Source organism: Aaosphaeria arxii, assembly GCF_010015735.1.
Source record: "Aaosphaeria arxii CBS 175.79 unplaced genomic scaffold BU24scaffold_17, whole genome shotgun sequence".
Classification (NCBI taxonomy): Eukaryota; Fungi; Ascomycota; class Dothideomycetes; order Pleosporales; genus Aaosphaeria; species Aaosphaeria arxii.
The window spans coordinates 20,936-43,955 of NW_022983490.1; the positions used below are offsets into that span (position 1 = coordinate 20,936).

A 23,020-nucleotide genomic window follows, 5' to 3' on the forward strand; every position below is an offset into this window, starting at 1 on the left:
TAATAATCTAGTACGTCCAAATAAGAAATCAGGTCAATCAATTGGAGAGAGAAGCGACAAGACTCACTAGAGAACCAGGGTACAGACAGTTTGTCGGCATGACACGATTCCAACTGCAGTCAAGTGACTAATTCAATCCAGCGGGCACAAAATGGCTCAAACAACATGAAGGAGTTTAGATGATGGGGGGGTGGTCTATATTATTCAATGGCTTAAAATGGTCACTTTAAGCTTTCTCTATATTAAGATATGATGTGATAGGTAGGATAAAAAAATGTAGCCTAAATCTAAAAGGGAACTCGAATGTCCTCCTCCCTTATGAGGTAATGATGCCCAGCTCACTCGGTAAATGTAAAATGTCGTTGTTGTGGTGGTATATGGCGCATGTATAGGTCGTTCGTGGATGTAATCGCAACAATCATGAATGTCTTGTTGTCGTTACTAACATGTGGAATCGTATTTGGATGAAAGTAAAAATCAAATGGGGTAGAAAGTGAAAAGACAGAACAAGCAGAACAAGCAGGAAGAACGCCCAATCCATAACTTTTGTGGTGGAAAATCCCTCTACTTGCGCCGATGATTTGGTAAAACATGAGGAGAGAAAATAAAAGGCTCAATGAGCATGGGAATAAGGGATGATGGTTCCTCCAAAGATAAGGTTTTGTGCTACGCCAGCACAGCACAGCATAGCAGAACACATTATGGAATGCGATTGCGCAAACGCAACTAGCGTCGGGTTGCGCTATTTATCTGAGTTCGATCCGAGGTAGGGCAATGACGCACGTGGATTGGAGGAGAATGGAAAATAAAAAGGCTCATAAATATGATACTGTTGGATGCCGCCAGGATGGATGTCGATGCCCCGAAATGCAGTGAACAGGGGATGGGAGAAAACCACGCAAATTGATGATCGAGCACCGAGACTTTGGTATCATTGACGACACGACACCGCTGTACTAGGTACTACAAGCCTAGCTGCAACGAGGCGTAGAAGCGAACAATTGCCTCAAGCTACTGTTGGCGGGCGAGATGGACGGGATGGGCGACTTTTCATAGAGGATCTCGCCTTCGACCGTTCCTTTCGATGTTGTCGATACGGGAAGGGCCTTGAAGGAATATTGAGGCGGGCTGTTGCTCGTGGTGTAGGTAAGAGGAGTGACTAGATCGACAGACTTGGCATGGTAGGATGCGCTATGCGTGTGAGGGTTCGTCCTGGGTGGGAGAGGCCTCGTTGTTGCAGGTGTATAGGGCATCGAGAAGCTGGTCGTAGAGCCTGGGGTGTGGGAGAGAGAGGGTGCAGCGCTGAAGTTGGCGGAGGATGTTGAAGCACGGTTGTACCGTGGTCTGGCTGGCCGCACGGCATTGGTCAGGTCAGCCCAGGAATTGCCAGATTGGACTTGATGTAGATACAGCGAAGCATTGGAACTGTGGCGGGATTTGTCGTCGCTAGACGTGGCATTATCGTCCGAGGACAGTTCCGAGAAGGCGACTGATGAGCGGTTCGAGAGGGCTGCTGTGGGCGAGCGAAGTGGCACGATGTCCTTGAAATGAATGTCGTCGAATGTGAAGTTGGTGAAAGGACTCAGTGGCGGCGAGTAGTCGAGCGAAAAGGTCAATTCTTTTTCGTTGTCCTTCTTGCGGCAACTGTTGCATGCGCATGTCAGCTTGCTGTTGTGGCTGGGGCCGAATTGCCGTAAATGGTAATAAATGTCAGCATACCTTTCTGAGCAATACAGAACCGAGTTATTGGGCACGATGATTTGCTTTTCGCAAGTAGTGCTACAAGAACGACATTTCCGTTAGCATTGGACTCGTCATGATGGTGCATGATGGGAGGGGATGCGACAGGGAGAAGGGGGATTGGATAGCATTGATGCGACCAACCATAGCGACAGCAATAGCAATAGCGACAGCGACAGCGACATCGACAGCGACAACGATAAAGACAAAAACAAGAATAGACGAGGACATGACATACCAATACTGTAAGAAACTCGTTGCCATCACTTCCTCGTCCTCGAAGTCGTCCTCCTTGGGAGAGACGGCTTTGTGGCCGCTCTTGCTGGCAGTATGGAGATGCGAACGCTTGGATGAGTGGGTACTTGGTTTGGAGGGGCGAGCATGAGGCGGCAGCGGCCTTTTAGAGTGGGTTGACGGGCGGCTGTGATGCGTGGCCATTGAGACGTGTGTGTGGTTGGAAAGACGGTGAGGAAACGAGCAATGGCGCTCGAACAGGATAGATAGAATGGGCACGGTGCAACAAGCAGGCACAACGTCCGTAGGGTTGTTACAGGCCAGATGAGTGAATTAATTCCCCTACAGCGATGGGGATGGGCCCGATGGGATGAGTTGCGAATAGGATGCGTTGGGGGGTGGAATGGGAAGGGGATCGGTGACACAGCCGGATGGGTGCGATGATGTGCGCGCAGGAAGAAGCAATGGCCTCTTACCAGGGCTGGGCTGAGAATGAGGAGGATAGGGATTACTTGCTGCTTTGCTGCTGAGGATGATGATGATGATGATGATGACGAACAACAGGAGTCACACAATCCTTTTTTTCGCCCTTGTCCGTCCTGTTGTGTGATTTGATGGGATTGGTTTTTTTGTGTCCGAAGAATATGATGATATGAATAGAAATCCTTATCAGTGGCCCCTGCGATGGTAAATATTTAGCCAGGAACGGAGCTCAAGCGGTGGCATTATTGTGTCAATAGTCAATTGATGGATTGTTTGTGTTCAGCAGGTTCGACGAGATCTGCGCCACGGAACGCCATCAAGCGCGCGATCATCCATGCCATTGCCCCCCTTGATATGTTACTATCTCGGGCTGCTATCTACGAGAACGAGACGAGCAATGCAATAGGCAGGGCAGATATCCGTGCGACGCTTCCGATGGTAGGGTAGAGGGGTAGATGGATAGATTATAGGAGATAGTATGTACTCACGGTAAATGCAGAACGACAAGGCAATTGAATGTTGCTACAATGCTTCTTCGGCAATGATAGCAGGATGAATTGATTGATTGATTGATTCCTTGGATGATTGATGATTGATTGATACTCCGAACACGGCCGGGAATGACCTTCTCGAAGGTTGGAGTTAGACCTGCAAGTGGAACAACAGGCCAGGGACCAGACCAGACCAGGCCGGATCGGATCCGATAAGGGTGGAATGGAGGGAGACAAGGAGACGAGATGCAGGTGGGACGAGAGGCGGGAGCGATAAGACTACTGCCGAAGTGCAGAGAGAGCCGCGCTTTTCCTGGGGTCAATCGGTTCACGTCGGCAATCCCTCAATATCGGAGAGAGATACCTAGAGAGAGAGATAGGGATTGGATCAAGGGGTGGTCGTAGTTGTTGTTTGTAGTATGTAGTGGCAAGCTGAAGCCCGAGATTGAGATTGAGATTGAGAATAGACCCGATAGATAGTGATAGTGACTGTGACTGTGACTGATATGTGGAGGAGGGGGCGGCGGGAAGGGAGAGAGCTAGAGAGGAGGGATCGTGGAATTAAGTAGGTCGATAGGTTAGGTAGCAGGCAGGTAGGATGGGTATGGACTTGTATGTACGAGTATATGTACTGTGTATGGACCGAGCACTACTGAGTACATGGACCTTTGTGGACTCGTCGTTGGTTATGTAGGTAGGTAAGTTAACAGACAAGTACCTAGTTAAGAGAATGGTACAAGTAGCTAATGTTGAGTCAAGGATGGCCGTGGCCGGAAGAATAGATAATGGAGCACCCGGATTGCGCACTAGGTAGTTGGAGGGAAGACATGAAAAGACACCATCGGAGCACATCATTCATCCACCCTCCATCACCCATGATCCATCCCACGAGGTGGTCGAGGTGGGGGAGAGTGGATTTTGATTCTTTGGTACATATCGTATGGCATGGAGATGGAGGGGGAACGGATATGACTGGGTTAGCTGAAGCTGACTGCGAAAATATCCAACAAGTAATACGTAACCACGGAGGTTAAAGTAGCTATGACCCATACCTACCCAAAGGTGCTTGACTGTGTGTGTAAGAGCACATAATCCCACAGTCGGAATTCATGGATCGATGGCGAGCTTGAATGAAGCCATCACTTCCATCAAGCACACCATCGTCAAGTAGAGCCGAACCCTCCCATTGACCTCTTGACCAAGTCAATACCGTATAGGTAGTCATCTGCCTCACGTATTCTTTAGTACGTACCATGATGCAGTACAGCACAGTTCATGTTTCAACGTGCAATAATAATAGTAATAATAATTGATACTACCAACGCTCTCCCCTCTTTTCTATGGATAGCGGAGCCGCTCAGCGACCCTACTGCATACTGTCCCCATGTCGAATTAATGAATGGTACCTGAAGGACATCAGGGTTGCTCTGCAAAGTGGCCATCTATTGACCAAAGAAGAGGGGGAATGGCGAATCAAGGTTGGTAGTACGAGTACTGTGGTATACACATGCACACACGGGAGTCCACCCGAGTTTGAACAAGGAGACAAAGGTACACGCCGGGTACGGCCACCGAGGCAATGTGCACTACGACTGTTGTACAAGTTCTACAATTGCTGTGTACTAGACAGATGCCATGCTTGCTTGGTCTTGCAACATTGCTCGCCATTAGAGGGTGCAGATTAGCAATTCCCAGTTGCCATCAACGATAATCCATCATTCATTCATTCCTGTCCCTCCGACTCCGGCTGCGGCGTCCATCTCATCACCGTTTCCCGCAACCATCAATAATGGTATTATTCTTATAAGCTTACTGCCGTTTTGTCTGCCCCCAACATCACCTCATCTCATCTTTTCTTGAGACCCTGTCCTGCTCCTTTGTTTGTCCCTGTACGACCCTCCCCTCCTCAAGGCAACTCAACCCGACACTTTCCCCTCCCTCCCCCCCACATCGATTTAATCAATCATTGTTACAAGTACAACTTACAACCAACAGCTGGGCGAGGATCCATGGGGCGCGTGCAAACAAAGGTAAGTTTGTTGAGTGTTGCCCTGCGTGTCGCAAACACCTTCCTGGATTCGTTGACCAATTGACCCATGAGTCTCGTCCACAGCCTACGATTCGTGCACGACATCCACTCTACACTCTACACGCATCCACACCTGACTACCTGACTGCACTACACAGTAACATAATAGCACATAGAATAGCACAACACGCGTAACTGGAGAGAAGAAAAATTCATTAATTAATTGTTAGTCAACAGGCAGGTAAATCCCCGCCCCTTTCCACTTCCCCCCTTCCCCAGCCAATGTCTTCTCCTCGTGCCTGTTTCGCACCATCGTCCAGTACGCATTCTAGACCTCAGCTCCATTGTTATTATTGTGAAACCTTAAAGAAAACTCCACTCCACCACCTACCGACCTACCAACAGGAACCTACACAGTACTCCCTCCTCCCAGGTACGCCCGCCGCCCGCCCCATCCCATCGCTCAAGTCATCGCAGTCGGCGCCGACACGTGTTGCTTCGTGTCCATGACTTCACAAAGTGCTCAAAGTGCAAATGGGTCCTCCGACCCCTTCTGCTGAGTGATTCGCCAGATTTGGATCGGAGTCGTCGTTGGATAGAAAGGTCCTACCTGGAGGTGCTCGGGCACTGCTGGGAAGTCCACCAGCTCTAAACGGAACCGGTTTCGCCCTAAAATCAATTACCCCACAAAAGTCAGCGTACGCATTTCTCTTTCGTCAATCCAACTGTCGTAGAATCGACCAGAAACCATCCAAAAAAAAGTCGGTGACTTTTTGGTATGACCCACCACAAGCGTTCTCGAATGCCCTGAATGTCTCTTCGTTGCGTATTGTCGCGGCGATGAGAATCTCGAGGTCCGCATTCAGGTCGAAGAATTCCCTCACCGTCGTCACCAGGCGTGGAATCACGGATCGATCGTAGGTCTAAAGGCCGCTATTTTAAGCTCGCTTGCTTTGTGCAGAGGGGAGAGGTTTTTCCTCCAGGGCATTGGCTTACGACATCAGCTCCCAGCAGCACTTCCGGCGCTTCCATCCCATAATCCTCTGCAAAAGTCTCTCCATTCACTGGATATCCCCATCTCAGAGCCGCCGTATGGATCGGGACCCTGGACGACTCCTTTGTGTCTAGTCCATTCAGGAACACGTTGGTCTTGATGGAGTCCACCACAGCTTCGTCTCCGTCGGTCGCAACTACACCCGCCGCACCGAGGTGTTTCGCGCAGAGGATGGAGATCATGCCGGTCCCGGCTCCCAGCTCAAAGACCCTCTTTCCCCGGATGGCCTTCTGGCCTTGCTCTGACGAAAGATAGCTTCCGAGGAGCAGCGCTGCCTCCCAGGTCCGGAGACCCGTCGTACCAGATGATGAAATGACTGATCGAGACTCAAGCAGCGTTACGGCACCGTCATCCAGGACGCCTTTGCCTGTACCGTCGGCGCCTTGCAAGGGATAAGTGTACGTCACATACGCTTTCTGTTGGGCGGATGTGGACTCCGTTGGGAGTGCGGAGCCTAGTAGTTCGGACAGTGCACTCATGAGATCATCTGATATTTCCTATTGTTGTAGAAGTCGTCAGCGTCAGTACAGTGGAGATGATACGCAGTCTGTTACGATGGGCCAAGTCGAGCCGACACGAAGCAAATCACCAGAGGAAAGGTAGGTACTCCGGAAAACCCGACAGGCTTCTGTAGATCGAAGAGTGATGCATTGAAACTTGCGTAAACCTCACTGCCCCTGGGCGGTGCTTTCGTAGATTTGAGATCTGCGAATGACCAAGTGTGACCGATAATGAACCTATCATAGAGAAAAAGAAAATTGAAGAAATCAAAGAAAGTAGAGACCATACATCCTCCTCAGGGTTTTCAATTGTCCTCTCCAATTTCGATATCAGAGGTTTTAGAACTCTCATCTTATAACGATCCGGTGGTGCAGATTCGATGCTGCTGTCAAACATATTCCTATAGATCCAGTCCTGTACTTCAGGTCTCTTGAGCACTTGGAAGTCCGGCCATCTCAATTGTATCGGTTCGACCAGTTGGAAATACTGGCGACGCAAAAGTATCAAATCAGGAAGAGTCGACGGATCCATGTTCATAAATACAAAGAGAAGAAGGAAAATTCGTTAGAGCCTAGACAATTGACGTAGTTCCAATCCCAGTTGTCGGTGTGTGAGCTCGCACTCCTGATTCAATTTGTTACTGCAGCAGTGTACCGAAGGAATAGAGAAAAAGATTGTACATTTCTATCTACACTTCATCCGCAAAGGCGCAGGAAGCCGTTGAACATTTTAGTGTGTGGTCGTCGTTGCATCGAACAGTCCTGCTTATATAATCTACACTCCCCGCCTACCGACAATGGTTAGACCGTGCCAGCTACGCGAAGCGCGCCAAGCCCATCGCACACCTTCGATTTTTCGCTTGTCGACATTCATCGACGACATCCTGCGGCCACCAGTACAACAACCCCCATCGACACCGAGCAGGATCACGAGCGATTGATCTGTCCCAGTGCGTCTATCCCAATCTCTCAGTCTCTAAAGTCTCTCCAACAACTTCACGAACGCCAGCCTTTCTAACAGTTCCGCTTTCCAGGTCGACGACACAAATCCTACACCATGGCCGACTCACAAGTTACTCTGCGTACGCGCAAGTTCATCCGCAACCCTCTCCTCGGCCGTCGCCAGATGGTTCTGTAAGTGCAGGAACCTACCATCTTCCCTAATGGCAGATTGCGAAATTTCGCATTCGGGTCATCAAGAAAAATGTCGAACACGATTTCTAACGCATGGCAACCCGCAGTGATGTCCTCCACCCCAACCGCGCCAACGTCTCCAAGGACGAGCTCCGCACCAAGCTCGGTGAGCTCTACAAGGCCAAGAAGGAGGATGTCTCCGTCTTCGGTTTCAGGACACAATTCGGTGGTGGCAAGAGCACCGGCTTTGCCCTCATCTACGACTCCCCCGAGGCGATGAAGAAGTTCGAACCCCACTACAGGCTCGTCCGATACGGCATGGCCTCCAAGATCGAGAAGGCCAGCAGGCAGCAGCGTACGTCTCTCCCCTCGACGTTCTATACCTACATCGATGGGTGGCATCGTCAGACTCTACGTGGCAAATGGACACATACTGACAGGATGAACAGGCAAGCAGCGCAAGAACAGGGCGAAGGAGATGCGGGGTACGGCCAAGACCAAGGGCGCAAAGAAGGAGAAGAAATAGACGGTTTCCCATTGAGGGTGGTCCTCTCGCCGAACTGTTTCTTCTGGTATTATGGAGGAACGACGTTCAGGGTAGTGACATGGGAGTTGCCGTGGGCCATGTGTACAGCTACAACCAATTTTATGAACGCCTGGGAAAAAAAACTTCTTGCGTGTAGGACAGCAAGATGGGGTGGCGTTCTGAGATCTCATTTCGTCTGCTAACCATCAATGCATATCATGGACATTTCGAAAGCATTTTTATGGGTTTCGTGACTTGATTTTGTCGTGCTACTGACCTGATCAGCATTTTATACCCAATTCTCTAACCACAGGCAAAGGCTCTACTCTACCGGATAGGTCATCCTAGCGGCATAACGATATGACAATAACGATATGACAAAAGCAAGACTATGTTCTTCTCTTCAACCCGCTGTCTTTTCCTGCGAACCAACCCCGCCACTTGTTACAACCACACGCAACCCCGTCTCCACCATCCAACATCCTCCTTATATACTCTACAAAAGCGTCCATAAGCCCAATCCTACAATCAACTTCAGCCCACGCAAACAACTACCGAACCTGTCTCTTATTCCTTCCTGCTCCACCCAACCCCTCAACATCCCACCCCAAACCAAACCTTTACATACACTGATTACGCTCCTGCTTACTGCTCCTTCCCCTTTTCCTCATCTCCTAAACCAGAATGGTCATTCAGCCCCTCTTAACTGTCACCCCTCCGACGGCCGTCCGTGGTCTCTATATGCTCCTCGAAGTGTCGTGAAATACTTAGTAGGTATTGTTACTTGAGTGCGTATGTATGTATGTATGTATGTATGTATGTATCCGTTAGATCAAGTGTATGATTTAGTACATAATTGCATTCAAAAGGGGTAGCGGCGGCCGTGACAAGGGAATCGAGTGCACGTTTGATACGATACTGGATATGAGCTGGGAGGAAAGGCATTGATATAACATTATGATAATTGTCCGATACGTGTGTGATACTACAACAAGTATATAGACCAGAGAGTAGTTGATACTACATTTCATTCGTAACAATGTGTGCACAGTAAGTAGTATTTGATTGCTATTTATACATATACCAAACATCCTCATGTCGTAGCTGTGCGCTCGACTTTAACAACACCCGGCGCCTCGGCAGGTCTATGACTTCCAGCAGTGGTGGCCGTGGCCGTGGCCGTGGGCTTGGTACTTACTTCCCCACCCTTTGCTGCGGATTCGGAGACACCTTCCTTCTTGCCCTCTTGAATAGGCTCGGACGCTTTCTTTGGCGGCGATGCCTCCGTGGGGAAACCCGCCATCTGGAGGAACCTCTTGGGAACACCCTTGACGGGTTCCATGCCCTTGCCATAGAACTTCTTCGTGTTGGCCATTTCCAGGCCGTCTGTAGTTGTTGAAGGTGGAGGAGCAGGGCGCCCGCCTACGTAACATCCCAGGCCGCCGCACCAGATGAAGCCGCCGCTGACGACGCCCTTCAGGATTCCGTAGGCCTTCTTGTCCCTGTATGCTATCCCGGTCTCTGGGTCGCGGAACCTGGCTTCGAGGTTGGTGACGGTGCAGAGTTCCTTCTTGGATTTTGCGGCGAGGGCCTCGCGCTCCTTTTTGTTCTTGGGTGCGTTCAGCAGTGTCGTCAAGTATGCATTCACTTCGGATTGAGACCAATTGAAGAGGGTAGCGGAGAGCTGCGCCAGTGCCACGCGGTCCTTTTCCTTGGCTAAACTGGTGGTCGCGCGGATGGAGCGGGGAATGTGGGATATTGATGGTGAGTCGAGGTTGGGGAATGAGGACAGGGTGAGGAGGTTGCGGAGGGCACGACGGATGACTCTGCGGCGAGGTGGTGGTGGCGGTGGCGGGGGAAGCATAGGATTTTCGGGTTGAGGTTGCTGAAGGTGAGTGCCCGGGGGCTGGGTATCGGATCCTACGAAAAGAAATGGGAGGTCTGGGAGTGCGAAGGGTGGATGAGAGGCGAAGGGATTTGCAGGGAGAGAGGTATGTGTTCCCATTGGGAGTTGGGTGAACGGGTTCTGGGGGACTTGCGGAGTCGAGGGCGTAGCCTGACCCGACTGAGACGAGTCCTGGGTGAGGCCGTTCTGCAGTGAAGGTTGCTGTTGTGGCCCCTGCAAGTGTTGGTCATGTTGTACTCCACTTTGTTGCGGAGACGTATTGAGCGCTGGAGAAGGTTCGGAGGGCCGGTGAGAGTCGTGCTGCTCCGAAACATACTGCTCTATGCCCGAGAGGAACGACGTTGAATTGTCTTGGGGTGTAGACATGGTTGGGCCAGGATTAGGCACCGCAGGAGACTCAACCGGCTGCTCATCATGTTTGATAGGCACGGTTTGCTGAGTGTTATCTGATGGCTGGGAGGATAGTGTTGCTTGAGACTGCGAATCAGTCTTCCCCGACTGCTGCGGTTCCTGTGATGCCTGAGCTGGTTGGGATTGTGATTGGGGTTGTGACAGAGACGGAGTCGGAAGTTGCGATCTCGTCTCCGATCCGTCAAGAGGAGGCTGCGATATTGACTCCGATGCAACAGCATGTGTCTGTTGTGGTGGTGCAACGTGTATCTCTGCTGTGTTCTGCTGTGGCGGTTGTGGCCCTGATTGAGCCTGGGACTGTGGTTGTGGTTGCGGTTGAGAATGTGGCTCCGTTGGTAGGGGTGCCTGTGTCGTGGTAGTGTGGTCAGTTGGCGCATGTTCCCCCAATTGAGCCGCAGAGGCCGGGGCTGCTGGCGATGATTGCGTTAAGGGATGCTCCTGAACACCGCTCATTGGGTGCGGACCCTCTGTTTCTGGCCCTTGAGCTGCATCCAATTTCGATTCATTGACCTCCTGGCCATCCGGTGTAGGCGGGACCTCTTTGTTGTACTTTTCGGTCAAATCCTCGATCTTTGGAGCATTCTTTCCGGTGTACTTGAGCTTGTCGTCCACCCATATGGCGGGCCCGCTGTAAAATCGAATGAAGGGCCCATCAAGTTGACGGTTCTTAAGCGCGTCAATCTTGGCCTGTCTCTCGGCTGCCCTCTGCTCCTCTGCCTCCTCCCACCTATGCAAGCTCTTGCTATTGACCCTTTCAACCCTGGCAGCCTCTGCGAGCCGCTCCGCTTGCGACATTGTCTTCGGCTCGTCTTTCGACTTGCGTGCCTCTGCGGCCTTCATCATCGCCAGTGTGTCGTCACGGCGCCTGTCTTTGGCCTTGAGCTTAGCCATTGTGTGCTCCTTGTTCGCCATGGTCAATCGACGCGAAGACGTGCGGATAGGGCCGTCCTCGTCCGTGGGTATCCATGACGCCCGTTCTGATTTCTTCTTGGGTCGTGGAGGGAGTGCGGATTGGGCATCTTCGCTGGGGACGTCGAGCTTGACTCTCTTGCGAGCGGTGGCGGCAAGGCGGGCAGCGAAGGGATTGGCCGCGGGTTTGCGCTTCTTGATGCGCTCTTGTCGCTCGGCCTTCTGCAGTTCTTTCTCGCCGGCGTCGTCATCATCTCCGTCGTCCTCGTCCTCGGATGAAGACGACTCGAGGTTGAAATCGGCCTGATCGTTGTTATCATCTCCCACAAACTCTTCTTCATTCGCAGCTTCCTCCCACTCTTCACCCCATTCCTCTTCCTCTGCGGCCGTCGTGGCCAAGAGGGTCGCCATGCGGTTTCCCGCATTTGTCCTCCTGGCGCGCGTTGTGACCATGAGGTCTGCCGGTGGCTCTGACTCGCCATCGCTCAATTCCTCAGAGCGCGAGACTTGTTCCTCGTCATCGCCGTGGTCAGAGGCGACGCGTTCATCGACGTCCATGGCTTCTTGGGGTTCCTGAGACATGATGTCGGCAGGTACTGACGTCGTCGGCCGGATCGAGGGCTAGGAGCAAAGGAAGGTATAGGCGGCCGGGGGAGCCTGGCTGAAGCAAAGCGAGCTTCGCGTGCCCGGGGAACGGGGTAGTGGATGGTGGATAATAGACAGCGTTCAAGGGGTGCGGGCGGGCTTCTCGAATAATTCCATGGGTGGTGTTGTTTATGCGTACCGCAGCGTTCGAACGGTCAGCGGTTTGGGATTGTGTTTGCAGGACGGGTTGGCGATGCGGAGCGGAGAAGGGAGTAAGCCGATGGTCGAGGAATAGGTGATGAGGCCGGCGCGTTTCAAGCGGATGGTGGGTGATGTGATGCGGCGGGGAAGTGGATGTCGCGTGCGTGTGGACGTAGGTTGTGTGAGTCGAATGAGTGAATGTCGGTCGTGTCGAGGCGAGGTAACAACAAGATTGATGGTCATTAGTGGTGAGGGACCTCCGCAGCCAAGCGGGAAAGACCAGGCGAAGTACGCATATGAGAGAGACACACGCCCAGGACTCTACTATTAATTATTATTGCTATCTTGTTTCCGATCTTAACTGCATTCTATAGATGACATGAAGCTAAGACTGCTGGACAGACATGCATGAGATTCTCCCACCTCTCCTCCTACTCTGAAACTCCACCCAAGTCTCGCGTCTCCGATTGATAGTCATAGTGGTCCGCCAGTCCACCAATCCCACCACCACAACTGAGGTCATGGCACACCATCAGCTATTTTCTCGGAGCAGCTGTAATTTTTGATTATTTTTCTGACTTTATATGTCTACTTGTAAGCTGTTTCATGCAAGGAATTCATCATCTACCTGTGTTAGGTGGATTTATTCTGATCCTAGTCGTTTACGAATGACATTGAGAGAGACTACTACAACCTGTGTATATACAGTGTAGTTACAAAGTATCAATCTAAGCATTTTGCTGATAAACTTAGTATCTTGTAATTTGTTAACCTGAGTATACAATTTAAGTAGGATGTGTCTCTCGTAAACTAAATTAAAGAAGGAGGGCATTCATGTCTATATTCACAGTACAGAGTACGTAGTGGGGTAGACATATGTTAGGTGCAATGTTGGCGCATGGCTGTCATAGTTAATACAGACACGACAGACACGAAGGGCTACAAAAGCCCAAGGTTAGGAATTATAATCTTTGCGCACAGAGAAGTAGCCTTGTTAGTTGATTGTAAATATTAAACAAATAAAAAAAAGAACAAGCCTTAGAAACCTGCAGCTGTCCTCCTGCAGATGCACGAGCAAGAAAAAAAAGGTTCTGCCAAAAAGGCAAAAAAAGAAGATCGTAAAGATGTTGACAAGAGTGGGATTCGAACCCACTAGGAATAATCAGTATATTGTTGCTGAGATGTTTAATGTGAGGGGAACGTACCGCGGGCAAAGCCCATGAGAATGCGCTCTGAGTTATCAGAGAAGCTTGCGCTTGAGTCACACGCCATAACCTGGGAGGGACTGTTAGAACATGTTGCGATGTTCGAAGATGTTTTGGCTGAACTTACCACTCGGCCATCTTGCCTGATGAATTGATGTTAGTTTCAGAACTTATTTGTTTTATGTAGTGAGTCATTTCTGTAGTGTAGTATTTGCTGTGTGTGTTTTGCTTGTTATCAAGCGAGCTCAAGCGACGTTAGGCTCTTCTGGGATTGGTGTGCGTGCTATTTTAGTAGGTAGGCATTTTAGCTCACGGCCTACTTGAACCAACAGTATCACAATATGTACTCCATGCAGGTCAATGTCGCAAATCATTTGCACATGTTCTCAAAGGGAAATAGTAATTATGTTAAGCAGAGACAAGTATTATCAAATGCATCGATTGTTGGAGCACTGAAATCGTTCAATGATGTGTGGTGAAGAGAACCTGCTGCAGAGCAAGATTTTACTCAAGAAATACACTTTAGGAAGGCTTGCTGACCGCAATCTTCACATCTACGAAAATTTAAGAGGACATAAGTAGGTAAAGGCGATATCCTGATAAAAATCATACGCGCTATTTATCAATTGTTCGAACGATTGATTCACCAGAGTTCCTGAGGTTTCAAATTCTGCCACGACATCGCTGGACCAATGTTACCAGTGTTCTATCAGTGATATCAGATATCTCAGCTGCTTACTGTAGTATTATTTGGAACGAGGTCATCGACTATAAAGCAGGAAATTCTAGAGTAGTTAGTGGAGAAAGTAATGAGATTGATATAATTATGTGTGTAGAGAAGTTCTTCCACTACCACGAGCCTATTCTTTCCTGAGAGCAACAAGAGGAACAACTAGGGAATTTTATTCATGTGAGAAGTACAAGACGCATGCAACTTTCCAAAATCATATAGTCTTAGACGCAACACAATGCTCATTGAATGAAAAATTGTAGCAATCTTAAACGCATCAATAAGTTTTGAATGCCATTTGGTATAAGTAGGCGTGCGGGCAGGGTAGACAGTGTTGGCTACTGCTGGCCCACCCCAGTAAGCTTCCTTCTCATAGGAACTAGATGATCTACGAACTATGAATAGGACCCATAGTGTACTTCCTCAGAGTTCTCTACTTTCTCTCTTTTTGAGTCGTCATCATACCCGTGGATGAATATGTGTTCCATGTCGATCGAACGATACTCCGTCAATGCGTCATCCAACACGCCTGAGGAACTATGTCATCACCCAACAGCAACCTTTCAGATACCATACCGTAGGATGCGAAAAATAATCAAGCAGGTCGATATCACCATGCTGTCAGCAGCACAGCACCAAGCAGTCAGCAAGTGGAGAAGAGGATTGCGGCGTCCTCTCCTCGGAAGATAAACTTATTTTAGCTTTTGTTTGCCAGGCCTGTCGTCGTCTACAATCACTTTGAGCGCGTGTGGCTTGGCTTATGGGGCGTACCCGTAGTGGTTCGTCGTACACAGAGAGGAAGGATATGTTTTTAGTAGATTGTTGTACGAATATGCATGTGCATAATTGCAGGTTTGTAAGTACCTAGGCGGCAGTATTCCGCAGACGAGGGCCCAGCGCGTGCTGCATGAAATCCAAGAGCGATAACTGCAAGGGTCCGCGCCCCTCTTATGTATTCTGTAGGTATGTCTAGGTAGAAATGGTTACGGGAGGGAGTGTTGTGTTACTTGTGTAGGTAGATAGGGCAAGTCCAGCCTAGTGGTTTGAGAGGTGGATTTGATCGGACGAAGATCAAGCACTGTAGGCATTCCTCGATTCGAATGACTGCCGCTTTCTGCTACAATGCGGAAATGGAACGAGACGCACAAGTCTGAAAATTATGAAAGGAATTTATTGTCCTATCATACTCTGTGACAAGACGGCGGATGATGTGCTCAAGGCCGACAGTACTTGTAGCTGATGCGGTGCAATCCTCGCGAGGAAGAAGACCAATTGGGATGGTGGACGGAGAAAGCAGAGTGGAACAGGACAAACAGGAGACAAGACGGGCAGGACAGGTCACAAGCAGGCATTCCCAGGTCAGGTCATCAGGAACTTCGGTATCTAATTAACTTGCGATCCACGTCAGACTAAAGGTTGGGGATTGGGATGGGGCACAGTTGGATGGACGCGCCTGGGACGTTTCATATTTTTGGCGATTGCGGACCAGGGGCATACTCGTAAGGTCCTCCAATTGGCGGAACGGACCAGTCAGGAGAGAGAAAGCCATCGGACCATGGATGGCAGCAGTAGAGGAGCTCGTTTCAGCTTCTCTTTGGGCGCCGATTAATTACTACGACGACGACTACGGGTGCGACTACGGTTGGTGCGTTGCGGCGCGGTGCCTCACGACGAAAGTCGCATGCTGTGATGCCATGGAGTTGCCTATGGAATGCCGTTCCCGCCATCCATGCGATGACATTTCGCATACGGGCGTACTCGTAGTTATCCTACCAACTGGCCGGTAAGTTGGCTGTGTAATCTAACGTCTGATGAGGAGATGAGGGAAACGTGCTGAGGCAAAAGTGCTGAGTGATTGGTGATGTGAAGTCTGTCAAGATGGTCTTTTCTCCGTACGAGTACACAGTATGTACGGAGTGCTATACACAGCACCGTACTCTCTACTGTTACTGCTGTGATTGGCGGTGTTACATGTTGCTTAGTTGATTAACCTCATCGGTGAAGTAGATCGATTGCGGAAGTCCAAACACGCAGTCCGCGGCCCCCTCCCGCCCCATATCAGCACATCCGCCGAAGAGAGGATCCGGCATCCTTACGAGTCTATGACACGAGATTCAGAGGGCGCAGACAGACGGGGAGAAAAGCAAAGGACAATGGGAGGACGCAGCACATCACAGGACAGGCCTAGTGTATCAGGATCTTTGATGGATTCCATCAAGCGAGGAATTAAGAGAAGAACGATACCTAAGAATACCTAAAAGTAGTAATACTAGTTAATGAGACTGGAGACGGAGCAGTTAAGTTTTCTGGACGCGTTGCCTTGCTCGCCTTAGAGTGCGTAGTGAGTGCTTTGCCATGCTCTGCCATGCTTGGCTTACTCCTGGTCGAGAAAGAAGATGTAGATGATTAATTACTGTGGATTGTGGAGTGTCTAGTGGTATGCTTGATATAGCGATGGTATTGGTGGTGTGAATAGTTAGTAGGTGTGCCTGTGTTTTAAGAGCGTCAAGCTAAAACAGTAGGTAGAGTAGATCCAGTCGAGTACGTACCGTTACTCGAGAAAAATAAAAGGATAATTGATTACAAGTAGATACATACTCCGTGCCTTCTTCTGTGGATAATATAGTCATCTTTCAATCTTAGAGACAGACCAGGTGCCGGTCAATAAAGTACTGTGATACTGTGTCGCTCGTCACCATCACCGTTGTGGGCTTGTTCCGCCTCCTCTGCCGCCGCCATGGTGCGTGAGAGAGAGAAGGATTTGGCGAGGACGAGGACGATTAAGGACAAGCCCAGGATTAACAGACAGGACTGGACGGGACTGGACAGGTCAGGACAGGTCAGGACTGGACAAGAAGGGAAAAGGACAAGAAACACTGAAACGTCGTCTCATCTTCCTCAAAGAATCAAGGGAACAAAGTATTTTATAAATTTCATCTCGCTCTATTCTATATTACTCTATGGAGTGATTACACAGTGACCAAATAATACCTGACTATTCTTCTAATTCTTCTTTTCCCCCTGCCTGTTCCCGTTCCCGTTCCTATTCCTGTCCCCCTTCGGACGTCCCCTGTTTGTTCCTGTTCCTGTCTGTCTGTCTGTCTGTCTGGTCTGGGTCTGGTCCGTATCTTTCTTCTTCTGCTCTTGATAGTTTCCCTTCTATTCAATCAATTTGTCCAACCAAGGGACACGCACACGCATACGCATTCGCCTACGCACGACTCACCCACTGACTAATTACCTAAACGCTAAATACGCCTAGTTACTGGTGTAATCGACCTCCACCTTACGAGTAATTTACGCATTACACCGTTTCCGCACGCGCACCACCACCATTCACCACCAAACCACCAAACCACCCCCTTACCCTTCCTTATCCACACCCACATCCACACCCTCCTCTTTCACTCTCTCTCTTATACATCCACCTATCCGTCCTAAAACTTCCTCCGCCTTTTACTCTGGCACTCTCGATGAGCGAAGCTACTGTCTAATCGGTCATTTGCTTAATCCTTTATTTTCCCTTACATTCTCCAGATCATCCTCACACCTAGTACGTGGGTGATTTGTCTATTACTGCCCTCCCCTCGCCTGTTGTACCAGGTCAACCGGTCAATCGGTCAATCAATAATCAGAAGAGACACAGAGAGAGAGAAACTCCTGCGATCCGGCCACGAAAGCATCAACTCCCCATCTCGCCGTATCCGCCTGACGCCTGTTTTACTGCTCCGCCAGCTCCATCGCTCCTTGACCAGCCCCCCAAAGCCCTCACGGCCTTTTTTTGTCCCCCCCATCGCCTGCGTCGACCGCGCGTTGCTCTCCTGTCACCTCCAGACCCAGCTTTGTTGCTTACTACGCCCGCGGCTCCCCATCCTTCCCTTGCGCGCTCCTCCACGGCCCTGAACCCAATTGAACTGAACTGAACCCTTTCACACAAAAGCGTTCAGTCTTCCCTCGTCATCGCAACCTCGCGATCAGATCTGCTAGTAGCACACTCGAAAGAGCATCTCTAGCGGAGCCCATCCGTCCTACATCGAGCCTTCAAGCCATCGAGCCATCGACCGGTCCCTCGCCGTCTAGCTCAGCTCCTGTCGAGAACCTTTCATCAGCTGGCCTGGACCAACATCAAGTACCACTACCGCCGTCAGTTTATCTCCCTCGAACCGGTCCAGCACAACCCAACAACCTTTCGCAACACGAGGCATATCTACACCTACACCTACACAAGTTAGCTGAGCCCGGTCTTTGCTGGCAATAATCGTCCGCCTCACACTCCTTTGGCCGGTACCATCACACGTTTTTTGCCGTTACCCTGGTTTTGGTAAACGAAGGTTTCTTCTCATCCAGAACCCTTCCCCCCATCTTTCCCTCAATATTAGAACTACAACAAACATAAACCGTATTCACAGACAGGGTCTATAATCCATAATGGCTCCTCCATCTACACGACCGGAGCATCAGATTAATCACAATTATCTGCCACAGCTCACCTCCCAGCCGCCGCGTTCGGGCTCCTCCACCGCGGCTACCTCGCCCATCGAACCCCCATCTGGCGGCCAGATTCGCTTCCCAGCCCCTACTTCGAATGCTCCCGCCAACTTGGGAAGTGCAACCGCCGGTGTGAGGTTGGGTGCGGGGTCCCCTTCGCATGAATTCGGTGGTAGTGGCAGGTTATTTTCCAAACGGTATGTCGCACCCTGAAACAGGCAACCCATTCGACATTGGTGGCTAACGTCCGAACTACAGCGCACGCGAGATCCAAGCTCAGGAAGGGCTTACTCCTCAACTATGGGGTCCTCCCACCAGCGGCAACTCCACACCTCTCCGTGAGACCATCCCCGAATCGCCAAATGGTGAAAGCTTCCCAGACTTCAACCAGACCATGCCGGACGCCGCTGCAGCTACCCAGACTTCCACTCGTCGCGCCCGCGCTGGCACCCTGCCATCGAGGTTCTCTGCCTCGACCGCAACGGGCGGATTGCTCCCCATGCCGTCTTCGTCTCTCATCCCCAAGACTGCTCGCCCGACACCTTCGACGAGCCCGTTCAAGCCAGGCTCTGGCGCTCCAGGTGATGCTTCCAACTTCCCCGCTGGGGCAAACAACGCTGCCGCCAAATCTGCACTACTGTCACGTCTTCGAGCAGGTTCGATGCCTCAGCGACCTGGCTACATCCCCCCGGTATCCTCTCCCTTTGGCAATTCCATCTTCTCTTCCGGCTGGTCCAGCAACCGAGAGAGGAGCAGCACTCTGCAGAGCATCCAGTCGCAGCCTTCCAACGGTCCTGCATCGCCCAACTCGTCTTTCTCTAGGGATTCCCTCGCGGATACCGACGTCAAGACTCTCGACTACCTCGGCCTCGTAGACACACCTCAGCCTGCCCGTGCCACCCTTGCCCCCTCTGATATCGAACTTCTCCTCGAGGGTCAAAGGAATGCCTTTAGTCAAAATCTCAACAATACTGCTAATCGATTCCGCTCCTATTCTGTCAATGCTAAGGAGAAGTATGCCGATGACGAGGACGAACTTGACCCTGCTTACGCTGGCAACTACAGCGGCACGTTGACTCCCTCGGATCAAGCGTATGCCCTCCAGGAGGCTGTCCGTCAGCACAACCTCGAGGTGCAGGCCTTTGCCAACATGGCGAACGCATCGCGCCCGCGTGCCCGCACTGCTGGTGTCTTGGATTCCCCCTCTTCGAGATTGATGCGTAGCTATCTGCCAACTCCTTCCCGTCTGGACAGCAGCCTCACCGCAGCTGACTTGACGGAAGAGGCCGAGTACAATCTTACCGAGGCCGTCAAGAATCTACAGCTCGGTGGCAAGTCCACTCCCAACCTAGGTGATGACAACACCTTGGAGGGCCCAACCCGTGCTCTATGGCTCGGCAACATTCCATCTTCTACCACTGTTTCGTCGCTGAACGTCATCTTCAACAACTATGGCCCAATTGAATCCACCAGGGTGTTAACTCACAAGAACTGTGGATTCGTCAACTTTGAAAACATCGACAGTGCCGTTCAGGCCAAGTCTACACTCAACGGAAAGGAGATCTTCCCCGGTGCAGGACCCGTCCGCATTGGCTACGCAAAAGTGCCGAGTGCAGCACCAACACCCGGACCCGGTGGCCTATATCCGTCCCCCAGCCCAGATCCTCACGCCAAAGCTCAAGGCGACAATGCAACCAACGCATCCGCAGGCAACGCTAACGCCAATGGTGCCCGAGCTGAAAATGTAACTGCACCATTGACCACTCCCGAATTGCCCGACATCCGTGCCGACATCGTCCAGATCGTGAAAGACTTGGGCGCCACTGATGAAGAGCAAACGAGCATTGCCGCCCATGTGGAGCAGGCCATCCAGCATGGTACATACATTGACGAGATTCCTCCTATCGAGGAACCTAGCCACAGCCGCGTTCACGATGCCCCTCGCCTCCGTGAGATTCGCAAGCGCATTGACAACAATTCTTGCTCTGCGGCTGAGATCGAGGAGATCGCAACCAACATGCTACCGGAGATTGCAGAGCTTGCCTCTGATTATCTAGGAAACACGGTGGTGCAAAAGCTCTTCGAGTACTGCTCTGAGCCCACCAAGGAGGCCATGTTGCGCGAGATTGCTCCTCATCTCGCCAAGATTGGCGTCCACAAGAACGGAACCTGGGCTGCCCAGAAGATCATCGACGTGGCCAGGACTCCGACTCTGCAGAAGATGGTTGTTGACTCTCTCCGACCATACGCAGTCTCTTTGTTCCTTGACCAATTCGGCAACTACGTCATGCAAGGTTGCCTCCGATATCAGACTCCGATGAACAACTTCATCTTTGAAGCCATGCTGAACCGACTTTGGGATCTCGCCCAAGGCCGTTTTGGAGCTCGTGCCATGCGAGCTTGCTTGGAGAGCCATTACGCCAGCAAGGATCAGCAGCGTATGGTCGCCGCTGCCATTGCTTTACACAGTGTCCAGCTGGCTACTAATGCCAATGGCGCCTTGCTATTGACTTGGTTCCTTGATACCTGCACTTTCCCGCGTAGGCGAACCGTTCTCGCACCTCGCCTTGTGCCCCACCTCGTCCATCTCTGCACACACAAGGTTGCCTACTTGACCGTCCTCAAGATCATCAACCAACGCAACGAGACCGAAGCACGCGACACCATACTGCAGGCTTTGTTCTTCTCGCCCAACGATCAAGTTTTGGAAGACATTCTCGCGGACCAGAACTGTGGCGCCACTCTTATCTTCAAGGTCTTGACCACTCCTTTCTTTGATGAACAGATCCGCGCAGACGTCGTCCAAAATGTCCGCAATGTTCTGGTACGCATCAAGGCACAGCCAGCCCAGGGGTACAAGCGTTTGATGGACGAGGTCAATCTGTCCACTCGCACCGGAGGCGCCAGCGGTCACCGTGACCATTCCGCCACCCGCCCAGGTTCCTCAAAGGACAGCCCCGCGAGCACCCACGCCGATCCCGCCATGCGACAGTTCTACCCTGGTGTGGCACCTGCTGGCTTTGATCCAATTGCACTTCAGCGCACTGCTAGCATGGACTCGAACGGTCTGGAGCAATTCCCCATGGGTGTCAATGGACCCATGTTCATGCCAGGAATGGTCGCCACCACCCCACAACAGTTGCAATACCAGCAGCTGCTCGCACAAGCCTCCAGGAATGGTCAGTTCTATCCCCAGATGAACGGCTTTCAGCCGCCAGCTGGAGGCATGGATGGATTTCGAAACATGCCGCCCGGAGGTGCTCCAGGGTTCGCTGGATCGCCAATGATGCAACCTGCTACCATGGCCCAGGGCATGGGTGGAGCACCAATGTACCCATACAACATGTACGTTCCGCAACAGCAGCAGCAGGCCCAGCCCGTTGGCCGACGTGGACGAGTAAGTAAACCCAATGGTGCCGGTTAATACATCAACGTACTAATGATGAATAGCGGTAATTGACATCCATGCCTCTTGCTGTCATCGGTAGAACCTTTCACCGCCGCATGACATGAAAAAGTATACTTTGGATCTATACATTGTCGAAACCACCAACCCCTTGATCAACATTCAATGCATCAATCTGAATCGATACATACCCACGTCTGCCTTGTGTCTTTCAGCAATTGTGTTAGCATATCGCATTAGCATTCTCGTCTCAATTTCTCGCACCCCAAGAACAACGGCTCTGATTTGCCACCATCCACCGCCATTTCCTTTGTCGTTTCAAGAGCTGCACAGGCAGAGAGAAGGGAGCAGGACTGCCTTAGCCTCTCGAACCACACGACCACGCACGTTCTTCCACAAGCACTTCGGCAAACCACACCTTTCCACTAGCAAGCAAACTAGGCGTTCTCGTTTCCCATCACATTCGCTTCAGCCTTGATCCTCCTGGAGCTACTATCCGGTCTCACACTTGCATCTCAAACATTCCATTTCCTTTCTCTCTTCTTGTATCCTACTTTCCGGCGTTTTGTCCCAGGACAGGCGGCCGTGCTTTATCATTTTTCCGTCTGCACGCGCCTTTCGGGCCTTGTTCCCCACCTTGTTTCTGGTTCTTCATGTCGGATTAGGTCGGTTGGTCGGTTCATCAGGCCTGTACGATATGATTACGAATTGGATGGGAATTTGGGTTCTGGGGGTTTTATGCGATGGAAGGAATTCTTGTTTGGTGCGATTTCTCGTTGGTGGGTTTTCTTGGGGTTATGTGTTGCTTCAGATACGGCTGCATTCAAAAGTGGAGGAACATACAAGGAGGAAATACACGCTCGTAGGGTATCTATCTCCTTCCGCATTACACACACAAACACACTCAAACACATTCCCCGTAGAGATTGGAGGCTGAGAGGGGTTTGACTCAAAAGCAACAATGGTAGAGCATGCTGTGCTATGTGTT

General features: G+C 50.9%; 7 protein-coding genes across 7 annotated transcripts; 2 read left to right on the top strand and 5 right to left on the bottom strand.

Moving 5' to 3' along the window:
- Window positions 1–782: 782 nt before the first annotated feature.
- BU24DRAFT_93203 (uncharacterized protein) lies at window positions 783–2,540 on the bottom strand. The gene is made up of 3 exons (XM_033534817.1): window positions 1,979–2,540; window positions 1,720–1,779; window positions 783–1,644 (listed from the first exon to the last, which is right to left on the bottom strand). Exons 1-3 carry the CDS (start codon window positions 2,176–2,178, stop codon window positions 972–974), a joined length of 933 nt encoding a protein of 310 aa, XP_033376905.1. The 5' UTR covers window positions 2,179–2,540; the 3' UTR covers window positions 783–971.
- Window positions 2,541–5,507: 2,967 nt separating this feature from the next.
- On the bottom strand, window positions 5,508–6,580 carry BU24DRAFT_429162 (uncharacterized protein). The gene is made up of 2 exons (XM_033529666.1): window positions 5,974–6,580; window positions 5,508–5,900 (listed from the first exon to the last, which is right to left on the bottom strand). The coding sequence occupies exons 1-2, from the start codon at window positions 6,508–6,510 to the stop codon at window positions 5,694–5,696; spliced, it is 744 nt and encodes a 247-aa protein (XP_033376906.1). The 5' UTR covers window positions 6,511–6,580; the 3' UTR covers window positions 5,508–5,693.
- Window positions 6,493–7,252, bottom strand: BU24DRAFT_429164 (uncharacterized protein). The gene has a single exon (XM_033529667.1). It carries the CDS (start codon window positions 7,061–7,063, stop codon window positions 6,617–6,619), a length of 447 nt encoding a protein of 148 aa, XP_033376907.1. The 5' UTR covers window positions 7,064–7,252; the 3' UTR covers window positions 6,493–6,616.
- A 313-nt stretch (window positions 7,253–7,565) lies between these two features.
- On the top strand, window positions 7,566–8,404 carry BU24DRAFT_429165 (uncharacterized protein). Its single transcript, XM_033529668.1, has 3 exons — window positions 7,566–7,665; window positions 7,773–8,020; window positions 8,115–8,404. Exons 1-3 carry the CDS (start codon window positions 7,589–7,591, stop codon window positions 8,189–8,191), a joined length of 402 nt encoding a protein of 133 aa, XP_033376908.1. The 5' UTR covers window positions 7,566–7,588; the 3' UTR covers window positions 8,192–8,404.
- Window positions 8,405–9,159: 755 nt separating this feature from the next.
- Window positions 9,160–12,400, bottom strand: BU24DRAFT_429166 (YL1-domain-containing protein). Its single transcript, XM_033529669.1, has one exon. The coding sequence runs from the start codon at window positions 11,997–11,999 to the stop codon at window positions 9,285–9,287; it is 2,715 nt and encodes a 904-aa protein (XP_033376909.1). The 5' UTR covers window positions 12,000–12,400; the 3' UTR covers window positions 9,160–9,284.
- A 716-nt stretch (window positions 12,401–13,116) lies between these two features.
- Window positions 13,117–13,569, bottom strand: BU24DRAFT_93461 (uncharacterized protein). The gene is made up of 3 exons (XM_033534818.1): window positions 13,536–13,569; window positions 13,409–13,478; window positions 13,117–13,355 (listed from the first exon to the last, which is right to left on the bottom strand). Exons 2-3 carry the CDS (start codon window positions 13,473–13,475, stop codon window positions 13,198–13,200), a joined length of 225 nt encoding a protein of 74 aa, XP_033376910.1. The 5' UTR covers window positions 13,476–13,478; window positions 13,536–13,569; the 3' UTR covers window positions 13,117–13,197.
- A 4,680-nt stretch (window positions 13,570–18,249) lies between these two features.
- BU24DRAFT_93484 (uncharacterized protein) lies at window positions 18,250–22,406 on the top strand. Its single transcript, XM_033534819.1, has 3 exons — window positions 18,250–18,823; window positions 18,885–22,023; window positions 22,077–22,406. The coding sequence occupies exons 1-3, from the start codon at window positions 18,567–18,569 to the stop codon at window positions 22,080–22,082; spliced, it is 3,402 nt and encodes a 1,133-aa protein (XP_033376911.1). The 5' UTR covers window positions 18,250–18,566; the 3' UTR covers window positions 22,083–22,406.
- The last annotated feature ends 614 nt before the right edge of the window (window positions 22,407–23,020 follow it).

Coding starts and splice junctions, on each gene's coding strand:
- BU24DRAFT_429162 (XM_033529666.1), bottom strand. CDS start 6,510: ATGAGTGCACTGTCCGAACTACTAGGCTCCGCACTCCCAACGGAGTCC. Junction 5,901..5,973: donor TGCTGCTGGGAGCTGATGTC/GTAAGCCAATGC, acceptor AGCGGCCTTTAG/ACCTACGATCGATCCGTGAT.
- BU24DRAFT_429164 (XM_033529667.1), bottom strand. CDS start 7,063: ATGGATCCGTCGACTCTTCCTGATTTGATACTTTTGCGTCGCCAGTAT.
- BU24DRAFT_429166 (XM_033529669.1), bottom strand. CDS start 11,999: ATGTCTCAGGAACCCCAAGAAGCCATGGACGTCGATGAACGCGTCGCC.
- BU24DRAFT_429165 (XM_033529668.1), top strand. CDS start 7,589: ATGGCCGACTCACAAGTTACTCTGCGTACGCGCAAGTTCATCCGCAAC. Junction 7,666..7,772: donor GGCCGTCGCCAGATGGTTCT/GTAAGTGCAGGA, acceptor GGCAACCCGCAG/TGATGTCCTCCACCCCAACC. Junction 8,021..8,114: donor GAAGGCCAGCAGGCAGCAGC/GTACGTCTCTCC, acceptor CAGGATGAACAG/GCAAGCAGCGCAAGAACAGG.
- BU24DRAFT_93203 (XM_033534817.1), bottom strand. CDS start 2,178: ATGGCCACGCATCACAGCCGCCCGTCAACCCACTCTAAAAGGCCGCTG. Junction 1,780..1,978: donor ACGAGTTTCTTACAGTATTG/GTATGTCATGTC, acceptor TCGTTCTTGTAG/CACTACTTGCGAAAAGCAAA. Junction 1,645..1,719: donor GTTCTGTATTGCTCAGAAAG/GTATGCTGACAT, acceptor CGCATGCAACAG/TTGCCGCAAGAAGGACAACG.
- BU24DRAFT_93461 (XM_033534818.1), bottom strand. CDS start 13,475: ATGGCGTGTGACTCAAGCGCAAGCTTCTCTGATAACTCAGAGCGCATT. Junction 13,356..13,408: donor TCTCATGGGCTTTGCCCGCG/GTACGTTCCCCT, acceptor GATTATTCCTAG/TGGGTTCGAATCCCACTCTT.
- BU24DRAFT_93484 (XM_033534819.1), top strand. CDS start 18,567: ATGGCTCCTCCATCTACACGACCGGAGCATCAGATTAATCACAATTAT. Junction 18,824..18,884: donor GGCAGGTTATTTTCCAAACG/GTATGTCGCACC, acceptor TCCGAACTACAG/CGCACGCGAGATCCAAGCTC.